Raw genomic sequence first — 27,388 nt, 5'->3', positions numbered from 1 at the left:
AATGTAGAGTGGTGTATAAACACACAGTTAATGGAAAAAGGTGAGTGAAGAAGAAACAAGCTGATGGGAAGCCTTCAGTAGCCTGGGCCTGTTACGCTCCCCTGAGGGGTCTAGGCAGTGAGGGGGAAGTAACAAAAAGTGTCCAGGTCAGAAAAAGGAGTCAAGGAGGCAAAAGGGTTAAATTAAAGAGTTTTATTCAAGTTTCTCAACTAAAAGAGACGGAAAAGCCGCTATCACCATTTAAGAAAACAAACAAAACTCAGGCGTTGGTCAATAAAGTAAAACGTAAGTCAAAAAGAGAGCGCAGCTCACTAGACACAAACCCAGACACACAGCTCACTAGCTGTAACCACTCACATGGCACTCTGGCCAGAGCTCACCTTTCCCTGGGCTTAAATCTCTTTAATTACTGACGAGAGTCAGCTGCACAAAAGGGAAAAGGTGGCACCTCAGGCAGAAGAGGTAGTGGGACACGCCCACACAGGCACCTTCAGGAGGAGGCCCTGCTAGGGCCGTAACAGGGCCAAAGGGAGGAGTCAGGGCCACCGGATGCAGGCCTAGCTATATGCTTCATCAAAAAGAAAAGTTTTAAGTCCAATCTTAAAAGTAGAGAGGGTGTCTGTCTCCCAAATCCAAAGTGGGAGCTGAAGAAAGCCTGGTCTGAATCATCTTTTTTTTCCCCAAACAATCAACAAATATGTTACAATTAAGTACATTAATTTATTATTTCATTATCAAATTGATATTGACTTCAATCTAGCTTGTTCTGCTGATTCTCTGTGGTCTGCCACTGTGTATGCAATAATACATACTTACCACTAGATGACAACAGTTTCCTAGTTGCTTGACTTTAATTATCTTTCCCAGAAGCATTACAGTAATCTTGAATGGAAATGTGATTGAAAGAGCTAGGGGAAAAAAGCTCCCACAGCATCCATTTGTAACCCGTCAACATTCACTTGCATGTGGTTGAAGAACCTGCAATCAAATTAAAAGGAAATGTGGCACAGTCACTGGGAACATTTTTCACTCTATTAATCATAGACTCATCACAGGTAATCACTAACATTGCATCCAACTGTGCTTGCACAGCTTTATTCATCATTACAATCTCAACAAGCTGTGTGTAAACAAACTCAACATGATTGGTGGCACATGACTAAACCTTTGCGCCTGTCTTTTAGAGAGCTGGAGGGATCAGACCTGTTACCAGGACAGACAAAAGCTGCCAATCTGCTGCACGCTGTGTTGATGGTGGCCACATGCGTCGTTTGGAGAGTTGCATACTTCTTGAGCCCCTGAAACCCACCTTCGTTTGCAGGTTTGTGATCCAGTTTCAGTAGCTTATGTTGTGAAACTTGAAGAATGTCATTGTTTCTGTTGTTTCTGTCTAAAGCAACAAGCTGTTGATGTTTCTAAGAAGATTAAGTGTTGCAGTACTAAGAACTACAAGCTGGTAGAACACTAACAACAACAAAGACTTTTTTTTTAACTTACAGCACGTTTCTTTACACAGGGAAAACATTATGTCTTAGACTTATATACTTTTTTGATCATTTTGATCAATTAACAAAATAGCAGAAGTTGCTCACAGTCCATATATGTTGTTGTCCACTGCACTTAAAATTTTTTGCATTTAATACATGTTGTTATTTTCTAGTTCATACTGCTAAAGCAGTTTTTGCCAAGGGGTAGGTAGGGCTGCTAACCTAGAAACTTAGTGGGACAGCTTTCAAGAAGAAGTAGCCTCGTAGTTGATGGTTCAGGGTTTAGAAATAGTCCTAATCTTCCTCACACCTGCCAGGGCCGTGCCAAGCCATAAATACGGGGATCATAAGAGGATCAACCTGGTGTCGGTGTGAAGGATCCTGCTGGATAGTGATCCTGGCACAGGCAAAGATTTTAAAGTACCTACCTAAGAAATACACAGAGGGGTGACAACAGTAGTGAAAGGACCTGTTTCTCTATAAAAATCGAGTAAAGATGTTTTGTTTTTGTTTTCTTTTTTTCCTAATGTGATGGATAAAATGTGCTGGGAAGGAATAAATCAGAATCTGTTTTTCTGTCATCAGAAAATGAGGCTCTTTTGAGAGAGAAGCTGCTTAAAGACAAACAATTAGTCAGTTAGTTCTGATATGTTTTTTGTTTTGTTTTTTCTCATGCTTTGATTAGCGCTTTGGACACTGTCCACTCAATAAAAACTAATGACAACAAGCAGGTGGCAGAAGTCTAAACTGCATTTCAAATTTAGCTAGAAACCACTAGAAATGTAACACATTTCCCATTTATGTGAATTGACTTAGCAGTTATTCTATATTTTCCTGGCATCAGAACTCTGGGACTGCCTTAGAGCAGTGTGGGTTCCCAATAAAACTGTCACTTCTGAACAAGGTATCCCTCCCTTCAGGGTATAAAAGTGTAACTTACCTGGGGCAGGAGATGTTTTGTAGTACGAAGCAGCTGAATGAGTGTAAGGCAGTTAAATGGCAATTTGCACAATGTTTGGGTGCTTTTCTATAAAATGAGACTGGCCTTTTTTTGTGTGCGTGTACCCTGAAGCGTTGTCGCAGAATACTAATCTGTCTCCTTCCACAGGATCTCTGCTGCATTCACTGCGGTGCTGATTACTCATCGGTTTTGATATGGAGGCCCAACAGAGACCTTGCTGTTTCAGCCACAACAAATACGGTACCGTGCTACCACACCTGCTGGTGTTGGAGCTATAAAAATCAGCACTTCTGACATGTCGACTTCCTGGCAGCTCACCCCTAAAACGGACTCCGTTCCCTCTTTTGAAAGGACATACATTTTTACCCAGTGAACAGGACTGCTTTGAACAACATATGCTTCATTTGGCATCAGTCATGTTTTAATTACATTTGGGGAATTGAGAGTGGAGACATTTGAATGCCTTACTGAGACCCCAAAACTGTAACAAAAAAAAGAACTCGATTGATGTTTGTATGTGTGTGTGTGAGGGTGCAGCGCAGCCTTGGATCCGCAGTGGAACCACAGTCCGCCCGGGCGCCCAGCCTTCGGGCCGGAGACGCTCCATACCAGCAACTACTCTCTGGTGTTACTGATCCAGCTCAGCCTGCTCTCCTTTGACCTGTTTGTCAACTCCTTCAGTGAGCTGCTGAGGACTGAGCCAGCTGTGCAGCTGGTACTTTTCATGTACGTCAAACTTTTTCACTGTTTCAGCCTAACGCAGCCTCTAGCTCAAGGGGGGGAAATAATTCTCAATTTATCTGCACTGAATCTTTTGAAATGCTGAAGTAAAATGTATTTTAGACAAGACAATAATCCTGCCGACAAGCTCTTCCTGTTTTCATCATTGTTTTTTCTGCTGCTTATACTGTTTCCTTTTCTTCAACAGAATCCAGGACATTGCCATCCTGTTTAACCTGATCATCATTCTGTTGATGCTGTTCAACACCTATGTGTTCCAGGTTGGACTGGTTGCCATATTGCTGGAGCGGTTTAGAACCATGCTAATGCTATCTGCTCTTTACTTGACCTTCAGCATCATTCTCCATTCTTGGCTTATGGTACGTCGTTAAAAACAAAGGCGAAAATGCCGGATTGGAAAATTCACATTTTTATGCCACTTTTTTGGGGAGATACTGTACAACAAGCTTACAGACATTTAAAATGCTTTCATTTTGATTTTAATAACTGCCAAGAGAAAAACATCATGAGAAAGAAAAAAAGAAAGAAGATAAAACTTGGTTAAAATGTGTCATTATATGAGTCTGAGAAAATAACATCATCATTTCTCATCATTCTGGTTGTAATTGTTAAATTATCTATAATGTACAAAGTCTCTGAATTTATCACAAAGTGGCCTTTTTGTCATCCTTCTATTCCTTTCAGAATCTGCGCTGGTTAAATACAAACAGATTTATTTGGACCGACGGTCTTCAGGTGCTTTTTGTGTTCCAAAGAGCTGGTAAGATAACAAGTTCATGCAACAAATGTACCTCTTTTCATTTAGAATGTTTTCATGTAAACACTGAAGAGTATACAGTACAAAAGGTTAGGATTTTTCCACTCTATAATCTGATTATACATATTAACTTGTAAAATAAATGTTTACATTTTGACTGAATAATTAAATTTAGATTTTGCAAATGAGACAGGAGAAAATACATGGAGACAATACAAGCAGGTGAAGCAGTTCAAAACAGCAGTACAGATTTAAGCTAAAAACAACAACAACAACAACCCATTAATGCCCTAGTAAACTGTATGATCATTTCACCCACCTTTTTATTTTTCCTTTATCTGTCGCCTGTTGTTACTGGTTACTCTTCCAGGCAGTGACATCACATTTCATCACCATGTGGGTGCCACTTTTATACATGTATAAGCTCATAAGTGGATAAAAGCTTGCATCGTCTAGCTGGCATTACTCTCTGTAGGTGATCTGCGTATGAGAAGAGTCATGTGCTATTTGTCTTTGCTTTGTCTGCCACTTAAGACCTGTCCAGACAGCTACTCAGTGTGTAAGCACAGCCATTACCTCACTCAGTTTTAAACACTGGTGGGAATTTTCAAGTTTTCTCCCTGTTTATTTTGCAATCACATAAATCTCTTGAATAACCTTGATCACTGTGCAAACTCATTACAAAAGAGTCACTGATATGAAAATCTACATTCACATCAGTCATGTTTCTAATTTACAGACATTTGTAAATTAAATATCCGTATATTTTAAAGCCTCCTAACATAATTTCCTGTTTGCAGCTTCTGTGCTGTACTACTACTTCTACAAGAGAACCTCAGAGTATCTGGGTGACCCTCGCCTCTATGAGGATTCGCCGTGGCTGAGAGATATGTTTTCACGGGTCAGACAATGATCTCTCTGCAATAGATCACACCAACACTCAGATGCCTAGTTTAAAAACGGCATTAAAAGAATATCAAAATACAGTATGTTACAAAGAAAACCCATGCAAAACAAAGAACTGGTCACTGTAATCCATTTGGTTTTAAAGGAAATTTATTCAGGGCCCATTCTAACACATCCTTCGTGAACTATTTGACAAGCTCAAAAGAATATTTCACAACATTTCCTTTCAACACAGAGAGGATTGTGCCAAAATTTTGAAAGGTGTCTTAGAACAAAAACACCACAAAGTGTCATGAGGGCTTGTTTTCCTGCATAAATGATAACAAAAGAATGACATCAAATGTGAAATAGTAAATGTTTTATATCCTGCTGGTACCAGTCACCATATAGCCTCCTTTCTTTTCTTTGTTTTTGTATTTAAACAAAAAAACAACAACACTATATTGCAATTGATTTATATAGATTTGAGATTATGGTGTTGCTTTAACTGTGTTTGTTATGTTGATATTGATCAGAGCTTAACTTTTATGGCTCAACCGGTTACTTATCCTCACTGTCTGTGAAATCTAAGTCATCATGTACATCTGAACTCTCTGTATTTAATTTTCATACACTACACATGCTGAAAACCCAATAAAATGTTGTTTCAAATACTGGTCATTGAGATATAATGTGTACATACTTGGACATATGATTTATTCTTTTGCTTCAGTGCTTCTTTCAAAGCATGACTCCAGATGATGGAAGCGAAGCTGATTCTTCAACTTTTCAAACTCTTTGTGGAGTGACTCCATCTGTAGGTTGAACTGTGGATACCGAGAAAACAGAAAATGTTTTTTCTTTTTTAAAGAAACCAGCATCTTAATGTAAAATTCACCTTGGATAAGAGGATGCAATATTTAGTAAAAACTGATTCACTGTGACAAAATAAAGGATTACAGGGCTCTAATGTAATTTATGAGAAAATCAAGGACAGCAGGAAATCTATATCCTTAGTAATCAAATGCTACAGAGAACTCACAGAGAAGCTGTTTTTGTTGTTTTATATTCAGTATTAATGTTGCATGTCTACTTTTTCTTTTAAAAAAATCACTACTTAATATAGAATTTAAAACATGGATAATTAATAGTAAATCACTAACCGCCCCACTGATATGTTAAATTACAGTGACTGACAAAAACAACAACCAAACTCACCCGTATTGCATATTTATAAAACTTCTCTGCTTCCTCCTTTTTGCCAGACTGAAAACAAAAGGTTCATCAGTGTTAATTGAGTTGCAGACCATGTGTTTAGTTATGTAAGTAAGTAAAGTTTGTTTGTATACTCCTTTTCAAGACAAGTGCTTTACACAAATATTAAAAATACAGTCAAACGAACACACCTGAATCAAGAAAAACAACACAAAACAAAATTTTTACCAAATTGCTGGTCTGAATAGATGCATTTAGGCATTTTTTTTAAAGGAAGCCACAGAGTCATTGGTGTGCAGCAAAAGCGATAAGCTGTTCCACAGTTTTGGCACTAAAGTCTGGAAAGCAAAATCCTTCTTAGTTTTCATACGGGCATGTGGAATCACAAGGAGACCTTTATCTGCAGACAAGATTGAAAAGATTGATGATATAACTAGGGGCCTCATCTTGTAAGGTCACAGAAGTAAGAATCAAGATTTTGAACTATCTAACAATGAGTGAACTTATGAGTTTGAGTTAAAAGTGTTGAAGCAGCATTATGGACAGATTGGAAGCAATTAATAGATGCTTTAAACAGGCACAAAAACAAAGCATTGCAATAGTCTAGGCAGGTGGAGATAAAGGCATCAACGTGCATCTTCAGTAGTGGGCAGCTACCAATCCTGCACCCGGGAAGCAGTGTGTAGAGACAGTACTTTGCCCAAGGTACCTCAGGGTAGCCATTCGGTGGATTTGAACCCCTGACCGCCTCCAATCACGGGGCGAACACTCTACCTACTGAGCTATCGCTGCCCCATAACAAGGGACTTAAACCAGATCCTTGCAGAATGCCACATGGAAATGCAGCCGTTTCAAACCCAAAATTTCCCAATGAGGACAAAAGTGTTCTATAAGCAAGAAATGAAGTGACCCACTCTAAGAAAGAGCCAGAGATCCCTACCATGTAGTTTAACTGTTGGACTAAGATTTGATGGAGATTTGACATTTCAAAGGCTGAGATAAGGTCAGGCAAACCAAGGGCTGGCTGAGCAATCACCCTTATCCGCAGCCATCCAAAGATCGAAACTTTAAGGAGAGCTGTGGAGTGCAACTTCCTAAAACCAGACTGAACGTTAGCAAGAATATTGTGCTTTTCCAACACCTTCGTGTCCCAACCACCTTTTATTTTTGTTTTTGTAATACTTTAGCAATTTAGGAAGTTTTGAAACAGGTCTATAGCTGGTGTTTAGTGTAAGGTCCAGATTTAGCTTTTTCAAACCTGGTTGGATAACCACCTGTTTAAAGAACTCTAGGACACAGCCTGACCACAGAGGGCCAAATGGAGTCTAAAACTTAAGACATTGGCTGAGTTTGCTGAGGGTTTAATTTGGAGTAGTGTTTGACATACATAGCTAAAGAAAGTGGGTGAAAAGATTCTACAATTTTGGGATGTGTGAGAGTTTATGATCGAAAGGGCGATCTGTGGGAGTTGTAGTCCTTATCTGAAAAACCTGGTGTACTTGGTGTTGGAGGAGAAACAATGTTATTCTCAGTGTCAAATAGAACCTTGGCATTCCCTTTTCCTATTGTAAATAGGACATTTTGTGGTTTTCCCACAGGTACTCAGTCTTAAGGCAAAGCCAACTAAAACTGCAAATAGATTTAGTGATCCAAGGAGATGATTTAGCGATGCTGTCTTTTCTAATTTGTGGAGGTGCCACTTTGTCCAGTATCTTTAAACACCGCGAATCGAAGGAAGCAGAACTCAGTTCCATGTCATGAGTCACAATCAGACTACTGATTTCTGCAGATTTTTGAATCACAGAGTCAGTAATATGTTGTGAGTACTTCACATGTGCAGAAGACAAGGTGTCAAGGTTAAAAGAGAGCTCAATTAAAATACAGTTAGTCACTAATATTAATTGATACTAATCAAAATGTCCTACTTCAAAGTCTGCATTCCTGAATTGATTTTAGCCATTTATCATATTGATCGACATGCAGCGTCTACTTGCACAAGCATTTTCCCAAATTAATTGGTGTCTCATTAAAGTGTGTTCAGTGACTAAAGCATTGGCTTTACCAAAGGGCAAAAGGATGGATGTTGGCGTTAGATTCTATGGAGGTTAGGGCTTTTTACTCTGAACCCATCCCTCATCCTGAAGAGTCATTTATTCCAAAGCTTAAACTGACTCAATTCTTACCATAACCCTAACCACTCAGCTCTTCTGACTCCTGTAGATTGTTTTTTAATTTCTAACAAAGACACGCTGTTCTGTAGTCTTCATAAAAGGGGATGTGTCAGGCCACTGTGCGCGAGATTATCTTGAAATACAGACGGAGGACATTAATAATGACATTAATAGTGTTTTATCATCACTCACCTTGAGGCAAATGAGAGACAGGTAAGCCCAGACCTCTGCATTCTGGTTGTCCAAATGGTTGGCCTCAGTCAAAGCTTCCTCAGCTGTACAAAACTCCTCCAACTAAACAGACACAGAAATGCCCACTGAAACAACAAAGGGTGACTTCCTTTCAAAACAAACAGAGTAGGGCTCCCAACTATTCTTTTAAGCTAGTATTTCAAAAGTATTTCTTTTAACAATAGAAACAGGAGTGTACTTAAAACCTTGAACCATACACTGAGTGGAATCACAGGTTTTACAATTTTATTTTATTTTCCATATAACAAAAATAATTCTGAAGGCACAACATAGAAGCTTTTTTTGAGTTTAATACGATCCTTCCCATCAATGTTCTGAAGGTAAGAGTTTTACCCGGTAACATGCACCGCCCAGGCCTAGCCAGGTCAGGCAGGATGGAGACTGTTCACAGGCCTGCAGGTACACAACCTTGGCTTCCTGAAACTGAGAGTTAAAAAAAATAAGACAGAGTTACACTGTATAACTTTGTGGTTTCACATGAGATGTTTTAAGTCACATTTGAGTTTTGCTGTTATTTTCCAAGACATATGGCTGGTCCATTTTGTTTCTTTCTTGAAAAATGCATGAGGTAAACTCTCACACAGTGAATAGATGCTAGCAGACCCAGTACACATGAGTAACTGTCTGACTGATCAGACAGTGATGCCTGTCTCAATATCTGACCTTCTCCTGCATAAAGTAGCTGGATCCCAGGCGGAGCAAGACAATGTGAGAGTCTGATGGCTTCTGCTGGAATTTGAAGCTCCACTCGTAGCTCTCCTCAGCCTCATGGAACTCCCCTCGTAGATAGTGACAGTGACCATTCCAAGCCCATGCATCAGGATCCTGGTGAGAAAGTGGGCAAGACTCTTTGGGTCAATAGTCAGCAAAGTTGCTTGACGAATGCTTCTTCTAGACACATTTCTCAGTCTGGATGAAACTTATTATATAAACTGCCCAGGGTTCCAGGATTAGAAACATCAATGTTCACGTGAAAGACCACCTTATAAAGTGCTTCCAGCTGAAATGATGAGGGACAAAATTCATGCTGCTTGTTATGTGAAAAATCCGAAAGTTGCGGCTGAATTAGACAAACACAGTGAAAATCTTATGAAGTGTCAGTGTTCCCCTATGTGTTGACACAGACTGTGTGCACACAAAAGACAAAAGAAAATAGTGTTGTCAAAAATGACAATAGTGTTCCTATTTTTCTTATTTGTGTGTTGTAAACTTTATGAAAGAACTAAAAAAACCAGCACTTAATCTTTTGAGTTTGGTATATGGCGGGGCGCAGTGGACACCCAAGTTTGTAAATGCAGTAACTCAAGTACGAGGCAACATAGAATTTTCAAATCAATACCATGGTTGCATCTGCTGAAAATCTCTTTAAGGTTTAAATCTCAGGGATCTTGACTTCAAGGTCAGAGCTCAACTTTTCTAAAAAAACAAAACAAAACAAAAAACTAAGAGGATTTTCACATTTATAACACAGGTATGTCTACTAGGAGGCTAAAGGGTAGCACTATATTTAAAAAGAATTACAAACAAAAATTAGCTGATGCTTAAAGCTGCTTTATTTAATATACATCCATTTTCCCCCCCAATTTGTATCGAATTAGGTCTGATTGAAGGACTGATGTGATGGTAAGTTGTCTGCTGCGCCGCTTTGAATATTGGCAAGAACTTGACACAGGGATTACTTTAGGGATTTTAAGCAAAATTGTGGCCAAGTTCAAGACAATATCCATAGGTTGTTTTGATTTTTTTTAGGCTTTTAAAAAAGAATTTCACAAGAATTGCTAGTTCCGCTGGAGTTTTGACCACCCCAACAATCAGATGATTCCCTATGAGCAAGCAATTAGCGACAGTGGGGAGGAAATCTCCCTTCAAAGAGGAAGAACCCTCCGACAGAACCAGGCTCAGGAAGGGACAGCCATCTGCTGTGACTGGTTGGGGTGGGGGGAGTGAAAATTAAAACAAAACAAAAAAAAAGCCAAAGTGATATAAAAGCAGCTTAATTAATTCTTGCAGTGTAATTTGCTGTTAATGGCCTTTTCCAATCCCTGCTTGTGTTTTTGTCACTTTTGTCCGGGGTCAACGAAGCAATGCTGGAGATTATTTCTGTGTGAGCTTTCTCTTTTCCAACTTGAAGGCTGCTGAGAGGCCGCAAGGTTTTGTCTCCCTGTGCTACTCCCGAGAGGCCAGGGTGGAAAAGTTATGCGCTGGTTTGTATCCAAGGCCAACATTTTTTTAATTAGGCTGACAAATAAATGTTGGTCATTTTGAGGTCCTGTGGTAGCTTCCATTAGTTGTTCAAGACAACTACGTCTCATATGAAATAGTAATTAGTGTACAAGCCAGAGTCTAGAACATGATCTGGTGGCTGACCCTGCGTGTCTATGATGAATTTCAAAACATCATATTCATTTTCCACAGGGTAGAGTGGCACCCCTGTAGCAAGCTCCACAGTTACCAGCCCCAGAGACCACATGTCTATTGCTTCATTATATGTATTACCAAGCATAACCTCAGGTGCACTATAACCAACTGTCCCCACACAGTCACCAGGAGTCACTGTAGATGCCGGCTGTGTGTGTACAGCAACCATGTGTGAAAAGTCGTCAATAAAGAGATGCTGAAAAACATGTTCATGTAAACATCATTGGGTCTGCCGTGATATCTTTACAATAGGACTTCTGCTCCTGAACCTCTGCACACAGCGTCTGCAAATCCAGGCTGTATGAAGTAACTTTGATCTTTACGCAGGACTGTAAGCTGTCGTCTGTGAGGTATGAGGGATATTTGTTTTTAACATAGTTCACGGTGGAGAATAGCTGCTCACATATGTATGTGGATCCGAAGATCAACAATCCACAAATTAGGCATACTGGTAGGCCACTCTCATCAAAAATAAATTCAAATTAATCTACGCAGGCATCATTAAATGTTCTATTTTCTTCAGATATTTTTCTTTTCTTACATTTCTCCATACTTGACCTACCTGGGGTTGAACGTCTCAATAAATGCACGGCGTTTCAGCAGGTATACCAGTATCCGCTAGTGTGGCGCTTATTTTGAGCGACGAAGAATAATGAAATATAACTTTATTTTTATATTTCAAGATCACAATAATCTTCCAATTTAGAACTACAAGTTAAAAAATAACTAACACAAATAAAATACACTTCAGTTAAATGAATATAATTTATTTTCCAAAACCATGCGGAGCCGCAGTATAAGAACAAAAGAGCCGTATGTTGCTCCAGAGCCGCAGGTTTCCGACCCCTGAACTAGAGCAATGATGCTGGAGAAGACTAGATGTTAGCTTCGGTGTATATCTGTGCTGTTAGACCAGCAGAAGGAGAATGATCTCAAGAATAAAACTAGGTCTGATTTCAATTCACTTAGATTTTGGGAATTATTTTTATAACACTCAGCTCCTTACAAATTATGTATATTATGTGTAGTAATTGATCCTACACTGGAATGTGTTGTCATGCATATCTATAGAAGGTGAGCATCAAAAAGTAACAGTGGCTGTAACTGATTACTTTGTCATATACAATAAATATGCACCTTGAAAATATAAAAATAACAAATATATTTATTTATTATTCATTTGTTTGGTGTTTAGTGAAGATAAAAAAAAGAATAGCATGATAAATTAGACAATAAATTGCAGGTTTCACACTTTACAAACAGAGCACCAAATGCTTTCTGGAAAAGTAATGCCCTACATGCAGTTGAACACTCATGTAATATTCCTCACCCAGTCGATACTCGTGTTGTAGCCAGAGGTAGTGTGGAAGTACCTGATCTATGCTGGACAGTGCCTCTTTGAGGTTGGCAGCAGCACTGCAGTAGTCTGCTTTAAGCAGCTGCAACTGGGCCAGATGAATGAAGTAGGAAGCACTGCGACCGCCATCTGAACATAGGAGCTCCTCAGATAGAGCGACTTCTGCCATCTGACAACAGAAAACAGTCATCTCTGAACAATTTCGGCTATTGCTTTTTTCATTTGTTTTATTTTTGTTCAAACATTACTGCTCAGAGCTTTTAAAATTAGACATTTATTGTTCCCAATATTACATAAGACTTTTTTTAAAAATTGCAAAAATATAAATAAAGAGAAAAATCTAATCTTTTTTCAAAATGATAAACTGCAACTGATGCTATCATACTTTCATAAAACACATATCACTAACACATGTTTCTAAAACCAAGTGTCTTTTGAAATTGCAGATTGCCATATGTAATATGCCCCTTTTTGTGCGGTAACAGAATAAACCGATGGTCACGTTCACACAGTGCTGTACAAACCAACACGCTGGGTATGTTTTACCTGCAGTGCATTGTTCTGCAGCAGGAATTGGATGATCTGTGTGTAAATAGTAGCAGGAGCTGATTTCAAGCTGACACTCGGTGCTGGAGGCTCTTCTTTCTGCATCTCTGAATCCTGGTCAACAAGTTCTGGGTAAAGGAGAAAAATAAAGCTACACAGTCAGATAAAATCAGTTACTCCAAGGGTTTATTTTCTTCTGCCCTATGCCCTTTGGGCTGAAGTGCATGAGAGCTCTAGCAGACAGAGTAGCAACAAAAGTAGTTCCTTGACAGGGAGATGGGGCTCAGGGGAACAGAATGGGTTGAACTCATGCATAGACTGGCATTATTGCACTTGACACTGTCTTGTATATGTCTGTATTTCTGTTTTTTTGTTTTCCTCACCTTGCATAACTCTGGGAGAGTTTGTTGTTTCATCTGCCTCCTGCTTGTTCTCTTCCTCTTGGTGTTTCTCCTCCTTGTCTTTCTCCCCCTTCTCCTCGCTCTGCTCTTGCTTTTTTGCCTCTTCTGCATTCAACAGCTTTGTGGCCTCCATAAAAGCCCTCGCAGCCTGGATGGAGTCGTTCTGACCCACATGGAACAAACCTGGAGCAAACACCCAACAAGGTTACTCCACGTTCCCCAGCATGCATCCCTCTTCCACTATTGTTGTGGGTGTTTAGGTTACAGATTGTTTTATATTCATGTTTTTTTGTTTGTTCATCATTTTGTCTGTTCAGTCTGTGTCAACTCTTAAAGAGACCAGTCCAGGGTCTACCCTGTCTCTCACCCTATGACAAACTGGGCTCCACCCAACCCTAAATTGAAGATGATGGTTGGATATTTTAAAGACAGATTTACAAACCAACCTAAATCTATGAAAGTCACACACAACAGTCAAACTGTCTTGAGTAACCTGCGGGGCCTCCATTACACTGGGGGTAGACAACAAACAGTAATAGCTGCTGACAAATGAAGTTTGGTAGTATCATTTTGCTGTTCACTGATACAATAGCAGCAGGAAGCAAAACAGATCCTCATCTCACCCAGCAGTGTCCAGGCCACCACGCTGAGAGGGTCTAGGCTGGTGGCTCGCTCAAGGAAAGTCTGGGCCTCACTGTAATGCTCAAACATCACTGCCAATACCCCACACATCATCAGGCTGGAGCAAGAAGAGGATAAAGAAACATCGGTCTTGAACTCGTGAAACTGTTTGACGACCTGTTTTTTATGCTGCGGCTCGCCTCCTGACTGGCATTAGAAAGCATGCCTCTATCACGCCTGTTCTTATTGATTTGCATTGGTTACCCATAAAGTATCGCATTGAATTTAAAACATTGTTGCTCACCTTTAAAATGATAAATAATTTAGCCCCTCGTTATCTTGTCGATCTTCTTAGTCTATATGTCCCTGGGTGAGCCCTCGGGTCTTCAGCCCAATTACTCTTGGCTCAGCCTAGATCTAGACTTAAATCTAGGGGTGACCGTGCTTTTGCCCTGGTTGCACCTAATCTGTGGAACAACCTTCCTATCACTATCCGTGCGTCAGACTCCATTTTATCTTTTAAATCCCATTTAAAAACTCACTTATTCAACATAGCTTTTCCATCTAGTTAGTGTCCCTATTTTATATTTGGTTCAATTTTTTATTTATGTACTTTATCTTTTAGCTATATCTCTTCTTAGTAACTTTGTTACATAGTTCTTATATTCCCTACTTTGTTAATAGTCTATTATTTAATCATGTCTTAATTTTCCTGTTTTTATTGTAAAGCACTTTGGTGTACCGCTGGTCTTTTAAACGTGCTATACAAATAAAGTTGTATTGTAAGTAACCACTGAACCATGTTCCAATAAAAGATAAAACACGAGCAGGTAGGTTCATTGCTTGTGACGTCAGAAAATACAGTGGAGATGAAGAATACTGTGACAGGAAGTAACTCTAAATATCTCTCTTCCTCTGTCAAATAATAATATACAAATAATATACCATCATGATTTAGAATTGAGCTGATTGCTAGACTATACTTATACACTCTATAATATTTAGATATATATATAATATGCAGGCTAAAATAATTATTCAATAATTAATCTCTTATTAAATTAATGATTTGCTTAAAGTGAAGATCAATATTGTAAGGAGTGCATTTCTAACCTGGGTTGGTGCACTTGGTCGATAGACACAGCATCATGATAACACTCTTTTGCCTTCAGGTAGTCTCCGGTCAGCATGTACAGGCCCCCCCACTCAAACATATAGGTGGGCTCATTTGGGTGCCTGACCACTAGCTGCAGGTTAATAAAAAAATATCAGAAACCACTTCATCTATTTTAACAACCATTATCATTATTCAGTGCTGCAATGTGACTTGTGTCCACTTGACGAAACAAAAGAAAAACATTCAAACATAACATTATTATAAATATTCTTGAGAATAACAGACAAATATAACCCAGTCTTTATATGACATTCTGACAAGTAATTAAATCTGTCCGGCAAATAGTTGTCTGTCACCCTTATTCTGTTTTTTTTTTACATAAATCTTCCTGATTATTTATTTTTTTCGCAATGAGCTTTAGAGCATTGTTATTATACCTCTTTCCAGTAATATGCAGCCTGCTCGTAATTCCCAGTAAGCTGTGCCTCTCTGGCAAAATGTGAGAGCTGAGAACAGTGTAACTGGATGTTATCTGGGTAGCCCTCAACAGCATCTGGAGAATAAATCTGTTAAGGAAGTAAGGATAAAACAAAAAAGTCAAAAGATGTCCTCACAGACTGTATATGAAAGTGTGTGTTTGGTACCTTGCTCATAGCAACGTGCATCTCATCAACCAGGTAGACATAGAGTTTGCTGGCAAATTCCTTCAGCTGTTGATCATCCGTGAACGGCTCTGTCCGCCTCATCTTGTCACGTACGATCCTCACCACCGCATGCTACAAACCAGAAATATACACAAGCCGTTGTGGAGAAATAATGACACTAATGTAGAAGAAAAATATGACCAGAACCATTAGATCGATCCCTAAAAATAGTTTCAGTGTCCTTGTAAATTTCATTAATCCATCATAGATGTGGGCAGTTGGTCTGACCTTCATTTGTTCCTTGAAGACAAAGTATCTCCCAGAGTCATTGAGCGCTCCTATCAACTGAATCTTCATTTTCTCCAAGCTGTCGTCTTGGGGAATTTCACAACTTGTTCCAAATAGTTCCTCACACTGTTCTGAAACATGGGACACCGTGTTTGCTACCTGCCTGTGGAAGTCCAGCACAGCCTGCAGGAGCACACACCGGTGGAGAGAATACATCAAGCATGCAAATCTCCTCAATTGGGCAATTCATTGTGTGTGTGTGTGTGTGTGTGTGTGTGTGTGTGTGTGTGTGTGTGTGTGTGTGTGTGTGTGTGTGTGTGTGTGTGTTTTACTCTTTCTGCTCTACTAGGACCAGCTGGACGTTTAGGTTTGGGAGGGATCAATGCCGTCACCCTGCAAGTAACACAAAAACATCTCAATACACTCACTCATTTGTGTTTCACAGTCAGTCAGAAACAGAGGGGGCAACTACTAAATTTAACACTTACGTGTGTGTGAAAGTGTTGATAAATGTATAACTCTATCTCGGTGCTACAATCTAATAATGGAGCCAAAAGAAGCAGGTCAGACTCAGTCACCACATGGTTTAATTAGCACATTACCTTTGGGCTAGCTCTTCTGGTGATGGTTTTGGTACCAGCGGTTTCTCCAAGGCTATCTCAATGATAATATAAGTTCTGGCCTCCACATACATCTGCCATTAACACAAGTGAAGAGTTAAAGTTTTCCAAATTTCTGCTTAAACAGAAAACACATCAGCTAAATACGACTTTATAATATATTGCAGTAATAAGGATGTGCAGTAAGTTTGAGCATCTACTGCTGCTGATCTCTGCTCAGCTGTACTAAATTGCAACTGGTACTGGAGTCTCCAGTAAATTCTCCTAATCAATGTTCGCTCTACTTATTCATGTTTCTGAGCGAACGCACAAACTCCCTGAGCGATCTCTTGGACCACTGTGAGCAACATCAGACGTGTGCACTGCGGTCACACCAGCATCGAATCCATCCAAGTTACATGGTTTATTAAAATAATCAAATTACAGCATTTACATTTATGTTAGACTACTTTTAATTAACTGCTTTAGCCCACTTACAATGAAAATTTAAACAAATCTTGTTCATGACCTGTGTAGTATCTTAACACTATTGGAAGTAAAAATAACTTAAACCCCAATTTTGAAGACAACTATTTTTTGTTTTGTTTTTTTGTTTTGTTTTTTTGTTTATAAAGCTCTGACTTGTATTATGAGTATGAGTCTGTGGTCTGGGGGAGAGTCCTGTAACTCTCTGTCTGCAAAATACAGTATATACCAGTGTTGGGCAATGAATTATATAGTTACTTCTTCAAAAAAGTAACTGAGTTATGCAAACAACAAAGTTTTTTGCAGCTGTTTACCTAAAAATGCAGCCAAGGCATTTTTTTAAATAAACATTTCAAATTATTTACAGAACAATCAGCTGTTCTGCATCAAATTTGATGCCACACAAATTATTTGTGCCACCCCAAAAATAATTTCAGTCCACTACGAGATAAAGGAGAACAACAACCTGATACCTGCAGGCCTGACAACAGGAGATGCATCACTGCTGTAACACCTGTAACATTCAGCAGTTGTTCTGACACACACAACAAAACTATTGACTCCAATACACACTAACTATACAAGATTTGCGCTAAACGTCGCCACGCCGCTTTGCTAGCTAAAACACCGGTGTCGGCACATAAGGACACTGTCATAGCCTGTCAACGACATTGATTAGCTGCATACTGTATATACGAATGTGAATCGCATTATTGGCTGGATCCCATATGGGAGCAGCCAGTCATTTACTGACTAACACTGCAAAACAGAATTGTTAAAGTATTGATTTTAATTTCAATTCAGGTTAGATTTTTTTGTGTGTGTGCGCAACGCAGATTTTCTGTGCGCAGAGACCGTGCCAGCAGTGCGCAATTGCGCACACGCGCAGCTTAGAGGGAACACTGATAATTTTATTGATTTCTTCGCTAATGCTGTGCAGAGTTATGTTGATGTTTACATGGAGCTTAGGGTTCCCTCGGCATTGACTTGTGGCTCAGGTTCATATAAATCACTGCAGGCCAGCTGCAGTTAATGGCACAGCTCCTTCACTGTGATTTGCATGTTGCTGATATAATTTTAAAAAACTTTATGTTATGGTCTAAATTCTTATAACTGAAGTCAGGTTTAATTGTTTGAGGGGGGGAAAGGAACTGTTGGACTTTGCTTATGCTGGAAAACTTATAAAAACTCTAAAGAATTATTCACTTGTGACCATCAAAACTTTTCTGACCTTTTTGCCTTGCTCATTGGAATCTGTGGGTCCCTTGTTGCTTCCATTCATGTTCTTTCCTGCTTTGTTAGAGCTGACAATATCTTTGGCCTGGCTGGCAGCTTCCTTAGCTTTTTCCTTTAAAACACTGATGCTTCGCTTGGCCTTTGAGTGCAAGAGAGGTTAAACAATTCACATAGCAATTTAACAGCCCTATTTAAATAAAGGCAATATCAACTGCAACCCCAGAGTTGGAACACTGTGTAAATTGTATTTATAAAGAGAGTAAAATTATTTCCAAAATTCATAAACCCATATTTTACGCATAAATATACATTCTCAGTTTTAATATTTGATTTGTTTTCTGATTTTTACTGTGAATAAAATATTGGTTTGTGAGATTAACTAAGTACTCCATTCTGTTTTTATTTATATTTTACAAGGAAACCAAATTTAAAGCAAATGAGTGATGTGTGTGTGTTGCTGGAACCTTATTCAGCAAATCTTCCTCAGAGAAAGGCTGAACGCTGTATGCTCCTCGGATTCGCTGGACTCCAGGATACAGCAGCTGCCCAAAGTCTATAAATGCCAAACCATGGTAGGGGATTTCTGAGTCCTCAGCACCTAACTACACACAAACACACACAGGTCTGGTCTGGTCTCCATCTCAGTTAGACTTAAAATCACATGTTGTTTTTTCTAAGCTTATTGCATATGATATCCTAAATACTGGAAATCCAAACACCAAAGAAGAGAGAATAAAAAGGAATACTAACCTTTGATAATGGAGCCAATGACCTCATGATCTCCACTGGCCACAATCTGCTCTTAGTTATCCTTTGCTTCAGCCTGAAATTATAATCAGTACTGATACACACATTTTTATATTCTCTCTTTGTGTTTTCCATCATCCTAGAGCAATTCACCAAAGGCATGGAGGGTGCAGCCCAGGGGACATCCCATTCCCACCTCCCAACCCAGAAGCACCCATTCAACCTATATCGGCTTACACTGACATGACTGCCTTGATCTTTTTTTGTTATATTAAAAGCTTGCTATATTTTTGGTAACCCTAATCTTGTGTGATGTAATAACAAAACACTGTGAGATGCGAATCCCACTTTAATCATGTTTAACCTACCCTTTCATGTGTATTACAGTTGTTTTATATTATTATTTTTTTCCTTTCTTTATTCCTTTGTTTTATTTTTGTTTCCTAATGTGTTGCAAAGACAATGTCATTAGTTGGCCGACAACATGAGAGATGGGGCACAGTGGATGGAGGTCCAGGACCACCCCGAGGTACCACCACAGCCCAAACCCACCTAGTGAGCAACTCCAGATCCCACCAGTCCCAAGGTCACATATTAAATTGTTCTGGCAAAATAAACAACAATTGGGGCGATCGTGGCTCAAGAGTTGGGAGTTTGCCTTGTAATCGGAAGGTTGCCGGTTCGAGCCCCGACTTGAACAGTCTCGGTCGTTGTGTCCTTGGGTAAGACACTTCACCTGTTGCCTACTGGTGGTGGTCAGAGGGCCCGGTGGCACCAGTGTCCGACAGCCTCACCTCTGTCAGTGTACCCCAGGGTGGCTGTGGCTACAATGTAGCTTGCCATCACCAGTGTGTGTGAATGAGTACTCCCATATATCATTGTGAATATTGATGTGACAATAAAAGTGATTTGATTTGATTTGATTTGAATGGGTGGATGACTGGATTTGTAAAGCGCTTTGGGGTCCTTAGGGACTAGTAAAGCGCTATACAAATACAGGCCATTTACCATTAAACAACAACAATGATAATAATAATCAACATGATTAATTCAGAAAATGGGTTTAAAATGTTGATAAATACAGCTCTATTGTCTTTTTGCAAGAATGTCATGGTTTCTAAATGTGTGTCTTCAATGAGAAGGTTTGTCTGGATGTTAATATGTAACTATTTCTTTGATTTCCAGTTAAGAACTATTGTTGTCTTGGCGATACTTAGAGAAACAAGGAGTGGATTCATGTATTTGTTTGAGAGAGTTTCAACTTCAGTGCTACTGCCAAGCAAACAAAGGGTTGGTAAAACAGACTAGATTTCTTTCACCGAGGAAAAAAGGTGTCATTTTGGAGAATGTTGACTAAACTGTGATAAAAAAAAATTAAATTTTTACTATGGATATTTCACATTTTCGTTGTCTAGCTGTAACATCTACTCTTACCAGTAGCGTTTTATAGTGATACAGTTAATATTGAGCATAATAACTGAGTTCAGCTTATTGGTGCAGCCCTTCACAACAGTCCCAATTTCTCATGTGGGCCTTTGTGAAAACCACTGCACTAGTTGTTTTTTCTTTCATACATTTGACCTTTACTCTAAGCATTAAGCCTATTTACTTACTGTATACTTGCACAGATCACATGCTCACTGTGTGCCTAAAATCAGTGATAAGATCAAATTCCTTTTTCATTACTTTCTGATTTCCTTGCATGCCTGAAATGTTCTGAATAAGGAAATCCTGCTCTTAGACTCTGCTATAACATGTGTTCTGTAACAAAGAAACTGGTGACTGACTTTCCCTTTCTAGATTAAATTCGTAAAATTGTAGCCAGCAGGTAGCATGGTGGTCCGGTACACAGAGAAATAAAGGAGTGATTTGCATGCTCAGCCTCCAACCTTGTAGTTCCCCCTGCGTCCAGAAAGCAGTACATCTCTGTGTCCCAGCTCACTCTGTTCTTCGTGGTCTCTGCCTCATCACGAAATGCCCGGTCCTGTGGGAACATTTACACCACAAGCCTGTAAATAAGCTTTCACATGCTGTTATCTTCAATGGAATTGTGGTTTTTGGATTATCTGTGGTTTTCTGAGATTTCTGAGTTTTTGTCTTCCTTTGAGTTTATCGACATTGATTCTTGGGTTTTATTATTTTCCTCAGTTCTTGATTTGTTGAGTGGACAAATATATAAAGAGGGAGCTGTCAAGCAGGAGGAAAAGAGTAAGACCTCAGAGGAGGTTCATGGATATAGTGAATAAGGATATGAATAAGGAAGCAGAGTCTGGGGATGAGGGGAATGACCCGCGAGGTCACTGAGGCAGTTAAACAACTCCTTGGTGGCAGAGCCCCTGGTGTTGATGAGGTCCGCCCCGAGTTCCTGAAGGCTCTGGACGTTGTAGGGCTGTCCTGGTTGACACGCCTCTGCAATGTTGCGTGGAGATCAGGGGCAGTACCTGTGGACTGGCAGACCGGGGTGGTGGTCCCCATGTTTAAGAAGTGGGTCCGGAGGGTGTGTTCCAACTACAGGGGGATCACACTCCTCAGCCTCCCTTTTTTTTTTTTTTTGGCCTGTCCCGTTTGGCTCTTTTGCCATCAGAATTGTTGTCTAAAGGCAAACAAAGATGCCCAACGGATTTACTTTACCAAATTGACCATCCCAGCCTTGCCATAATGGTCCATTTGATTCACCTTTTATTGTTTATTTTATTTTCACTTACTGAATACGGGACAGACTTGACTGGGGGAAAGAAGGGGAGAAAGAAAGAGGGAAAGAGAAACAGCTGAGAAGAGGGACGGGGGAGAAGGGCAAAAAACATAAACCAACAGAACGGGCAGAGAAAAAGAAAATGCATATATCAATCACCTGGATCACCTGCTGAGAAAGAAAAAAGAAAACAAGCAGAAGAGAACAAGAGTAATAGAATAAACAACATCACAATGATATATGGGAATATGACAGTAAATACTAAATATTAAACATTATTGTGCAGCACATAAGATCAACAGAACACAGTGTGCTTTGAGGTAGGAGCCAAAAGGGTGTAGTTTGTGGGTGTGATCACCCGTGTGTACACCTGTGAGCATGGACGCGCTTGTGTTTTTTGTTTTTTTAAAAGGTTCCTTCATGTAATGATCTGCTAGAGGGTGTGGGGAGCCACAGCCCTGTCCTCCAGGGCATGAAGCAGGTATGGAGGAGATCAAAACTCCAGACATCCAGAGGCCCCCAGAACACAAGAGACCAAGGAAGACCAACAGAGGGGCAGCCGCGCCACTGTCCCGGAAAGAGCTGAGGAGAGTCCCAGATGAGGGCTCACTCAGCAGCCGCGGAGCAGAAGCCAGGGGGAGTTGCAGTGACGCGCCCGTGAGCTCCGCCGGCAGCCAGCCGTGCCTGAGTGACCGAGCCCCAGGCCGAGAGGCCGGGGGCACCCCACCTCCGAAGTGGCCCGAGCAAGCCCCAGGCTCCAGGCCCCGATAAGCGGCCGCCAAGGAGTGAGCCGGTGTGTACCTGGACGCCCATCCCCGGACACAAAGAACCACCAACGCACCGATACCTGAGGGAGTCCGCCACTGGCAGGGGAAGTGGTGGTAGGGGGAGATAGGCCTCCAAACTTTGGAGGGCCTGAGATGTCCCCAGAGAGGTGGCGCCTGACACCCAACCTGACATATAGACACAGACGTACAGGCACACACAGATACAAACATCCATTCCCACCCTCATGCTCTCATATGTACTTACTCCACACTCAACCAACGTGGAGACAGACATAAAGAGACGCTGTACACACAATCACACTCCCCAAGCGTACTCTACAAACCAGGTCTAGGTGCCCCCGCCCCTGGAGGGGGGAACTGCACCCAGACCCAGGTGGTGTTACCCTTTTCCCTGCGGTGGGGGGAGGCATACCGCCCCGACTCCGCAGCAGCAGGAAGGCCCCACACTCCAGACCGCAGTCGGACGGCCAACTCCTCCTCCTAGCCCCCCCGCTCCAGCAGGTCGCAGAGAATGGGGGTGAGAGAAGACTCCAAACCTCCCTCCACCCGCTCATTGTAGTGTTGATGCATGTGTGTTCTAAGGTGCATTTAAAACCCAGGAGGGCATGGAGCTACCTGCCAGAGAGCAGCAGGTAAGCGCATGGTCCCTCCTGCTAGCCCTCAATGTCTACGTGTATTTAAAATTGAGAGGTGGGCAACGACGCCAGGGGTGGGGTGTACACCCTGATGGTACTTTGGATTCCGTGTATCGTGCCCACCCCCAAGATCGTATGTGTAATGAGAGTGTGAGTAATGTGAATGTCTAAGTTGTGGGATAAAATTGAGGCAGAGGCAGCCAGAAGGGGACAGAGGGGGGGGGGGGGGGGGGGGGGGTAGCCGCCTCTGCACCCTGGTGACATACCCCCACTCCAAGGTCCTGCATGTGTGGGTGGTTGTGGTGGAGCGGGAAGAGGGAGGCAGCTGGAGATGGGGAGGGAAGGAAGGGAGGGGCAAGTGACCCCTCCCTGGGGCCAGCTCCCCCGCTGACCCCAGTAGGCACCCCCATACTCCGCGACCCGCCAGGGAAAGGGGGCCCAGGCCCATCCAGACCGGGGCCCAGTGCAGCAGCGCCTCCCGGCCCCACAGAGCCCGGGACAGTCCACCCAACCCCACCACAGAGAAAACTGCACCCACCCCACCATCCACTCATCTTCCAGACTACATAAGACAATAAACACCCAGGCTGAGATCTTCCTCCACCTCTCCTGTATCTCCCCCTCCTGCAGAGGGAGCTCCTGAGGAGAGGAAAGCTCCTGCAAGATGTGACAATCTCCCCCACCAGTTGAAGAGCCCCCCAGGTGGCTCGATGCACCGGCGGCACCCTGCTCCAGGGCTGGGTCCCCATGCACCCACCCGCCCACAACCCCGGCAACACACCAACCAGGACCGAAGCCCCCAAGGCCCGGTCCGGGTCCCAGCCCAGAGACGGAGCGCCCCCAGAACCTCACGCCCATCCCGGACCCACCCAGGGGCAGCCAGGCTACCAGGTCAGTAACCCACGTCCGTCAGCACAGACCCTCCCCTAGCCCCGCTGCACGCAGCCGCGAGGAAACAGTCACCTGAGAGCCAACAGAGCCCCTAACCGGACATGACCGTTGAGCCCCCCAAGGAAGATGCCTCCGGGGAACCCCCCGACGGCATCAGGGGCAGTACCTGTGGACTGGCAGACCGGGGTGGTGGTCCCCATCTTTAAGAAGGGGGACCGGAGGGTGTGTTCCAACTACAGTGGGATCACACTCCTCAGCCTCCCTGGGAAAGTCTATGCCAGGGTGCTGGAAAGGAGAGTTCGTCCGCTAGTCGAACCTCGGATACAGGAGGAGCAATGCGGTTTTTGTCCTGGTCGCGGAACACTGGACCAGCTCTTTATCCTCTTGAGGATACTTGAGGGTGCATGGGAGTTTGCCCAACCAGTCTACATGTGTTTTGTGGACTTGGAGAAGGCATTCGACTGTGTCCCTCGGGGTGTCCTGTGGGAAGTGTTGCGGGAGTATGGGGTGTCTGGCCCATTGCTACGGGCCATTTGACCCCTATACAACCGTTGTAAGAGCTTGGTTCGCATTGTCGGCAATAAGTCGGACTCGTTCCCGGTGGGTGATGGGCTCCGCCAGGGCTGCCCTTTGTCTCCGGTTCTGTTCATAATTTTTATGGACAGGATTTCTAGGCACAGCCAAGTGGCGAAGGGCTTTCGCTATGGTGGCCTCAGAATCTCATCTCTGATTTTTGCGGATGATGTGGTTCTGTTGGCTTCATCGGGTGAGGGCCTCCAGCTCGCACTGGAACGGTTCGCAGCCGAGTGTGAAGCAGCGGGAATGAGGATCAGCACCTCCAAATCTGAGGCCATGGTTCTCAGCCGGAAAAGGGTGGAGTGCCCACTCCGGGTCGGGGATGAGTTCCTGCCCCAAGTGGAGGAGTTCAAGTATCTCGGGGTCTTGTTCGCGAGTGATGGGAGAAGGGAGCCGGAGATCGACAGACGGATTGGGGCTGCAGCTGCAGTAATGTGGACGCTGCACCGGTCCGTCGTGGTGAAGAGGGAGCTGAGTGTAAAAGCGAAGCTCTCAATTTACCGGTCGATCTACGTCCCTACCCTCACCTATGGCCACGAGCTGTGGGTAGTGACCGAAAGAACGAGATCGCGGATACAAGCGGCAGAAATGAGCTTCCTCCGAAAGGTGGCTGGCCTCTCCCTTAGAGATAGGGTGAGAAGTTCGGCCATCCGGGAGGGGCTCAGAGTAGAGCCGCTGCTGCTCCACATCGAAAGGAGCCAGCTGAGGTGGTTCGGGCATCTGACAAGGATGCCCCCTGGGCGCCTCCTGGGTGAGGTGTTCCAGGCATGTCCCACCGGGAGGAGGCCCCGGGGCAGACCCAGGACACGCTGGAGAGATTATATCTCTCGGCTGGCCTGGGAACGCCTTGGTGTTCCTCCGGATAAGCTGGAGGAGGTGGCTGGGGAGAGGGAGGTCTGGGCCTCTTTGCTTAGGCTGCTGCCCCCGCGGCCCGGCCTCGGATAAAGCGGATGAAGATGGATGGATGGATGGATGGATGGATGGATGGATGGATGGATAGATATGCTAAAGGTTGGTGTCCCTGTTAGGGACAGGGATAGTTAGAATCTGATCCAGTTCATCTGATCCTTATTACCCATCTTTGTTAGTTTTTGTGTCTGTCTAACCCTGTAATGACACGTATATCACATTTGATGGATGAAAATTTGTCTGTTTTTCAGAATTCTACATCAGTGTGATGTAGTGGATGTAGCAAATACGATAAAATCCCAATCTAAAATTCCATGTGTCTCATATGTGCAAATTAATACTTTATTTCCTTCTTTTTAAAAGGGAAATAAATGGCACGGTCTGTAGTACGGATATGGACATTACATTTATTTTTATTGCACAAAAGGACAAGAGCACAATCGTAAAGTGCAAACCGCATCCAGGAACTTGTGTTAGCATTATGCTGCTTTGCAAGCATCTGTACAGACAGAATGGTAATGCTAAGCAGGCCGAGAACCCAGGGCGATGTTAAAGCTGAGTGAATGTTGACACCACCTCAGCAGGCACACCCTGAACTTCAACAGGTAAGAAACTGATGAACAAAACTGATTATCAAATCTCGAGGTCACTTTAAGAGTGTTTTTAACTTTCTTTCTTTCTTTTTTTTTGCAACATTCCAGCTAATATTATTGGTAGTATCTGCAAGCTGCATTTGTATTTACCTCTCGAGCAGTCAGCTCACCATCCTCCTGATCAATTTCCTCTGGCTTGAAAAAGACTCCAGGCAGGAAGTGGTTCTCTGGAGCTAGTGTGTCCCTATGGGGCCTCTTCTTCTGACGTTCCTTTTCTTCTCCCTGCCCCCCTGCCTTCAGCTGCCCTTCAGGGAACACTAGCACTTGGTCTTGCTGGGAGCAAAGCAGTAGTAAAGCTACATTTGTCAAAAACGCATCACCCTTGGAAAGATTGACATTTTAAGCTAGTGTGAATAGAGCAGTATGCCTTAAGAGGCCACATAAAAAGCACAGTATAACACTCACGTCTGCAGTAAGAGGGATCTCTAGGGCAGCAGTGTATGTGAAGGTAGTGGGAGCAGGGCCGGATGGCAGCATCCATGAGTCTGGGACAGAGTAGGCTGTCTCCAAAGTTACCTTTAGTAGATTAGAGGCTGAGAGGTCAGCCTCGGACAGTATTGGATCCAACACACTGACACTCACATCGAGGGTAGGCACCTAAAAAGCAGAGCAGTTTATATTTTTCATTGATATACTGCTTTAACCATACTGAATACAAATCCTTAGGTCCTAAGTGCTTTTCAAACCATAATACACAACACTAAACAATTTCCTGAGTGCAATGAAAGCTCATTTTATCATTATATGTAAATTCACATATTTAACATATAATACATGTAAGTGGCTGTTTTTTTCTCGTTTATCATAACCCAGCAAAAAAATACTTATGTTTAACAACACCTTAAAACGAACATGTTCCTCAATAACAAATAACAAAATAAACCAACAAAAACATATTGCCACTGAAAAGGATAAGAGGACTCACTAACAGTTTATACAGCTTAGTTTGTTTTTTTCTGGCCTGTTGCACTTTTTATCTGTTGTATTTCTATCTGTATTTTATTTGATGCACATCACATTTTATTTGTAATCTAACAACAAGGTTGTTTAGTATTAGGAGTTGAACCTTGCTAGCATAGCATTTCACATGATAAATGAAATGAAGTGCCGGTCTTTGGCTTTCTCACCATGAATGTGTTAATTAGAAAAGCTGTTGGTTAATTTATAATACCGCAATACCACATTTAAAGTGAGAGGTATTTCTCAAAGTCCAACTTGCATGGGCACCAGAGTTAATACCCTCCGATGTCATGCTCGTTGCTGTATGGATGAAGCTACTGTTAGCTGAATTATTAAACTGATTTTGAGCAGCAAC

General features: G+C 42.1%; 2 protein-coding genes across 4 annotated transcripts in view; one reads left to right on the top strand and one right to left on the bottom strand.

The window, feature by feature from the left end:
- Window positions 1-1,163: 1,163 nt before the first annotated feature.
- On the top strand, window positions 1,164-4,991 carry LOC146583639 (transmembrane protein 138-like). Its single transcript, XM_085275437.1, has 5 exons — window positions 1,164-1,321; window positions 2,596-3,174; window positions 3,377-3,548; window positions 3,874-3,949; window positions 4,747-4,991. Exons 3-5 carry the CDS (start codon window positions 3,423-3,425, stop codon window positions 4,857-4,859), a joined length of 315 nt encoding a protein of 104 aa, XP_085131563.1. The 5' UTR covers window positions 1,164-1,321; window positions 2,596-3,174; window positions 3,377-3,422; the 3' UTR covers window positions 4,860-4,991.
- The window catches only part of cfap70 (cilia and flagella associated protein 70), a 29,255-nt gene continuing 5,471 nt past the window's right edge, over window positions 3,605-27,388 (bottom strand). Inside the window, exons 6-27 of one of the 3 annotated variants that reach the window (XM_085275383.1) lie at window positions 26,479-26,670; window positions 26,164-26,346; window positions 20,819-20,913; window positions 18,933-19,005; window positions 18,647-18,784; window positions 18,178-18,321; window positions 16,464-16,555; window positions 16,194-16,254; window positions 15,862-16,044; window positions 15,574-15,705; window positions 15,367-15,495; window positions 14,926-15,059; window positions 13,815-13,930; window positions 13,174-13,374; window positions 12,791-12,918; window positions 12,261-12,413; window positions 9,133-9,294; window positions 8,803-8,892; window positions 8,410-8,511; window positions 6,050-6,097; window positions 5,535-5,658; window positions 3,605-4,426 (exon numbers count right to left, since the gene is read on the bottom strand). In XM_085275383.1, the coding sequence (XP_085131509.1) occupies window positions 5,548-5,658; window positions 6,050-6,097; window positions 8,410-8,511; window positions 8,803-8,892; window positions 9,133-9,294; window positions 12,261-12,413; window positions 12,791-12,918; window positions 13,174-13,374; window positions 13,815-13,930; window positions 14,926-15,059; window positions 15,367-15,495; window positions 15,574-15,705; window positions 15,862-16,044; window positions 16,194-16,254; window positions 16,464-16,555; window positions 18,178-18,321; window positions 18,647-18,784; window positions 18,933-19,005; window positions 20,819-20,913; window positions 26,164-26,346; window positions 26,479-26,670 (2,667 nt within the window). In that variant the 3' untranslated portion in view covers window positions 3,605-4,426; window positions 5,535-5,547. Of the gene's footprint in view, window positions 4,427-5,534; window positions 5,659-6,049; window positions 6,098-8,409; window positions 8,535-8,802; window positions 8,893-9,132; window positions 9,295-12,260; window positions 12,414-12,790; window positions 12,919-13,173; window positions 13,375-13,814; window positions 13,931-14,925; window positions 15,060-15,366; window positions 15,496-15,573; window positions 15,706-15,861; window positions 16,045-16,193; window positions 16,255-16,463; window positions 16,556-18,177; window positions 18,322-18,646; window positions 18,785-18,932; window positions 19,006-20,818; window positions 20,914-26,163; window positions 26,347-26,478; window positions 26,671-27,388 lie in introns of those variants that run through there. The other 2 variants (XM_085275393.1, XR_014892537.1) reach the window with 2 other exon arrangements.

The sequence above is a fragment of the Mchenga conophoros genome, linkage group LG1, assembly GCF_057382185.1.
Source record: "Mchenga conophoros isolate Kocher_MC1m ecotype Shallow Benthic linkage group LG1, M_conophoros_male_GT1.1, whole genome shotgun sequence".
Taxonomy (NCBI): domain Eukaryota; kingdom Metazoa; phylum Chordata; class Actinopteri; order Cichliformes; family Cichlidae; genus Mchenga; species Mchenga conophoros.
This window is presented reverse-complemented; position numbering and strand designations above follow the sequence as displayed.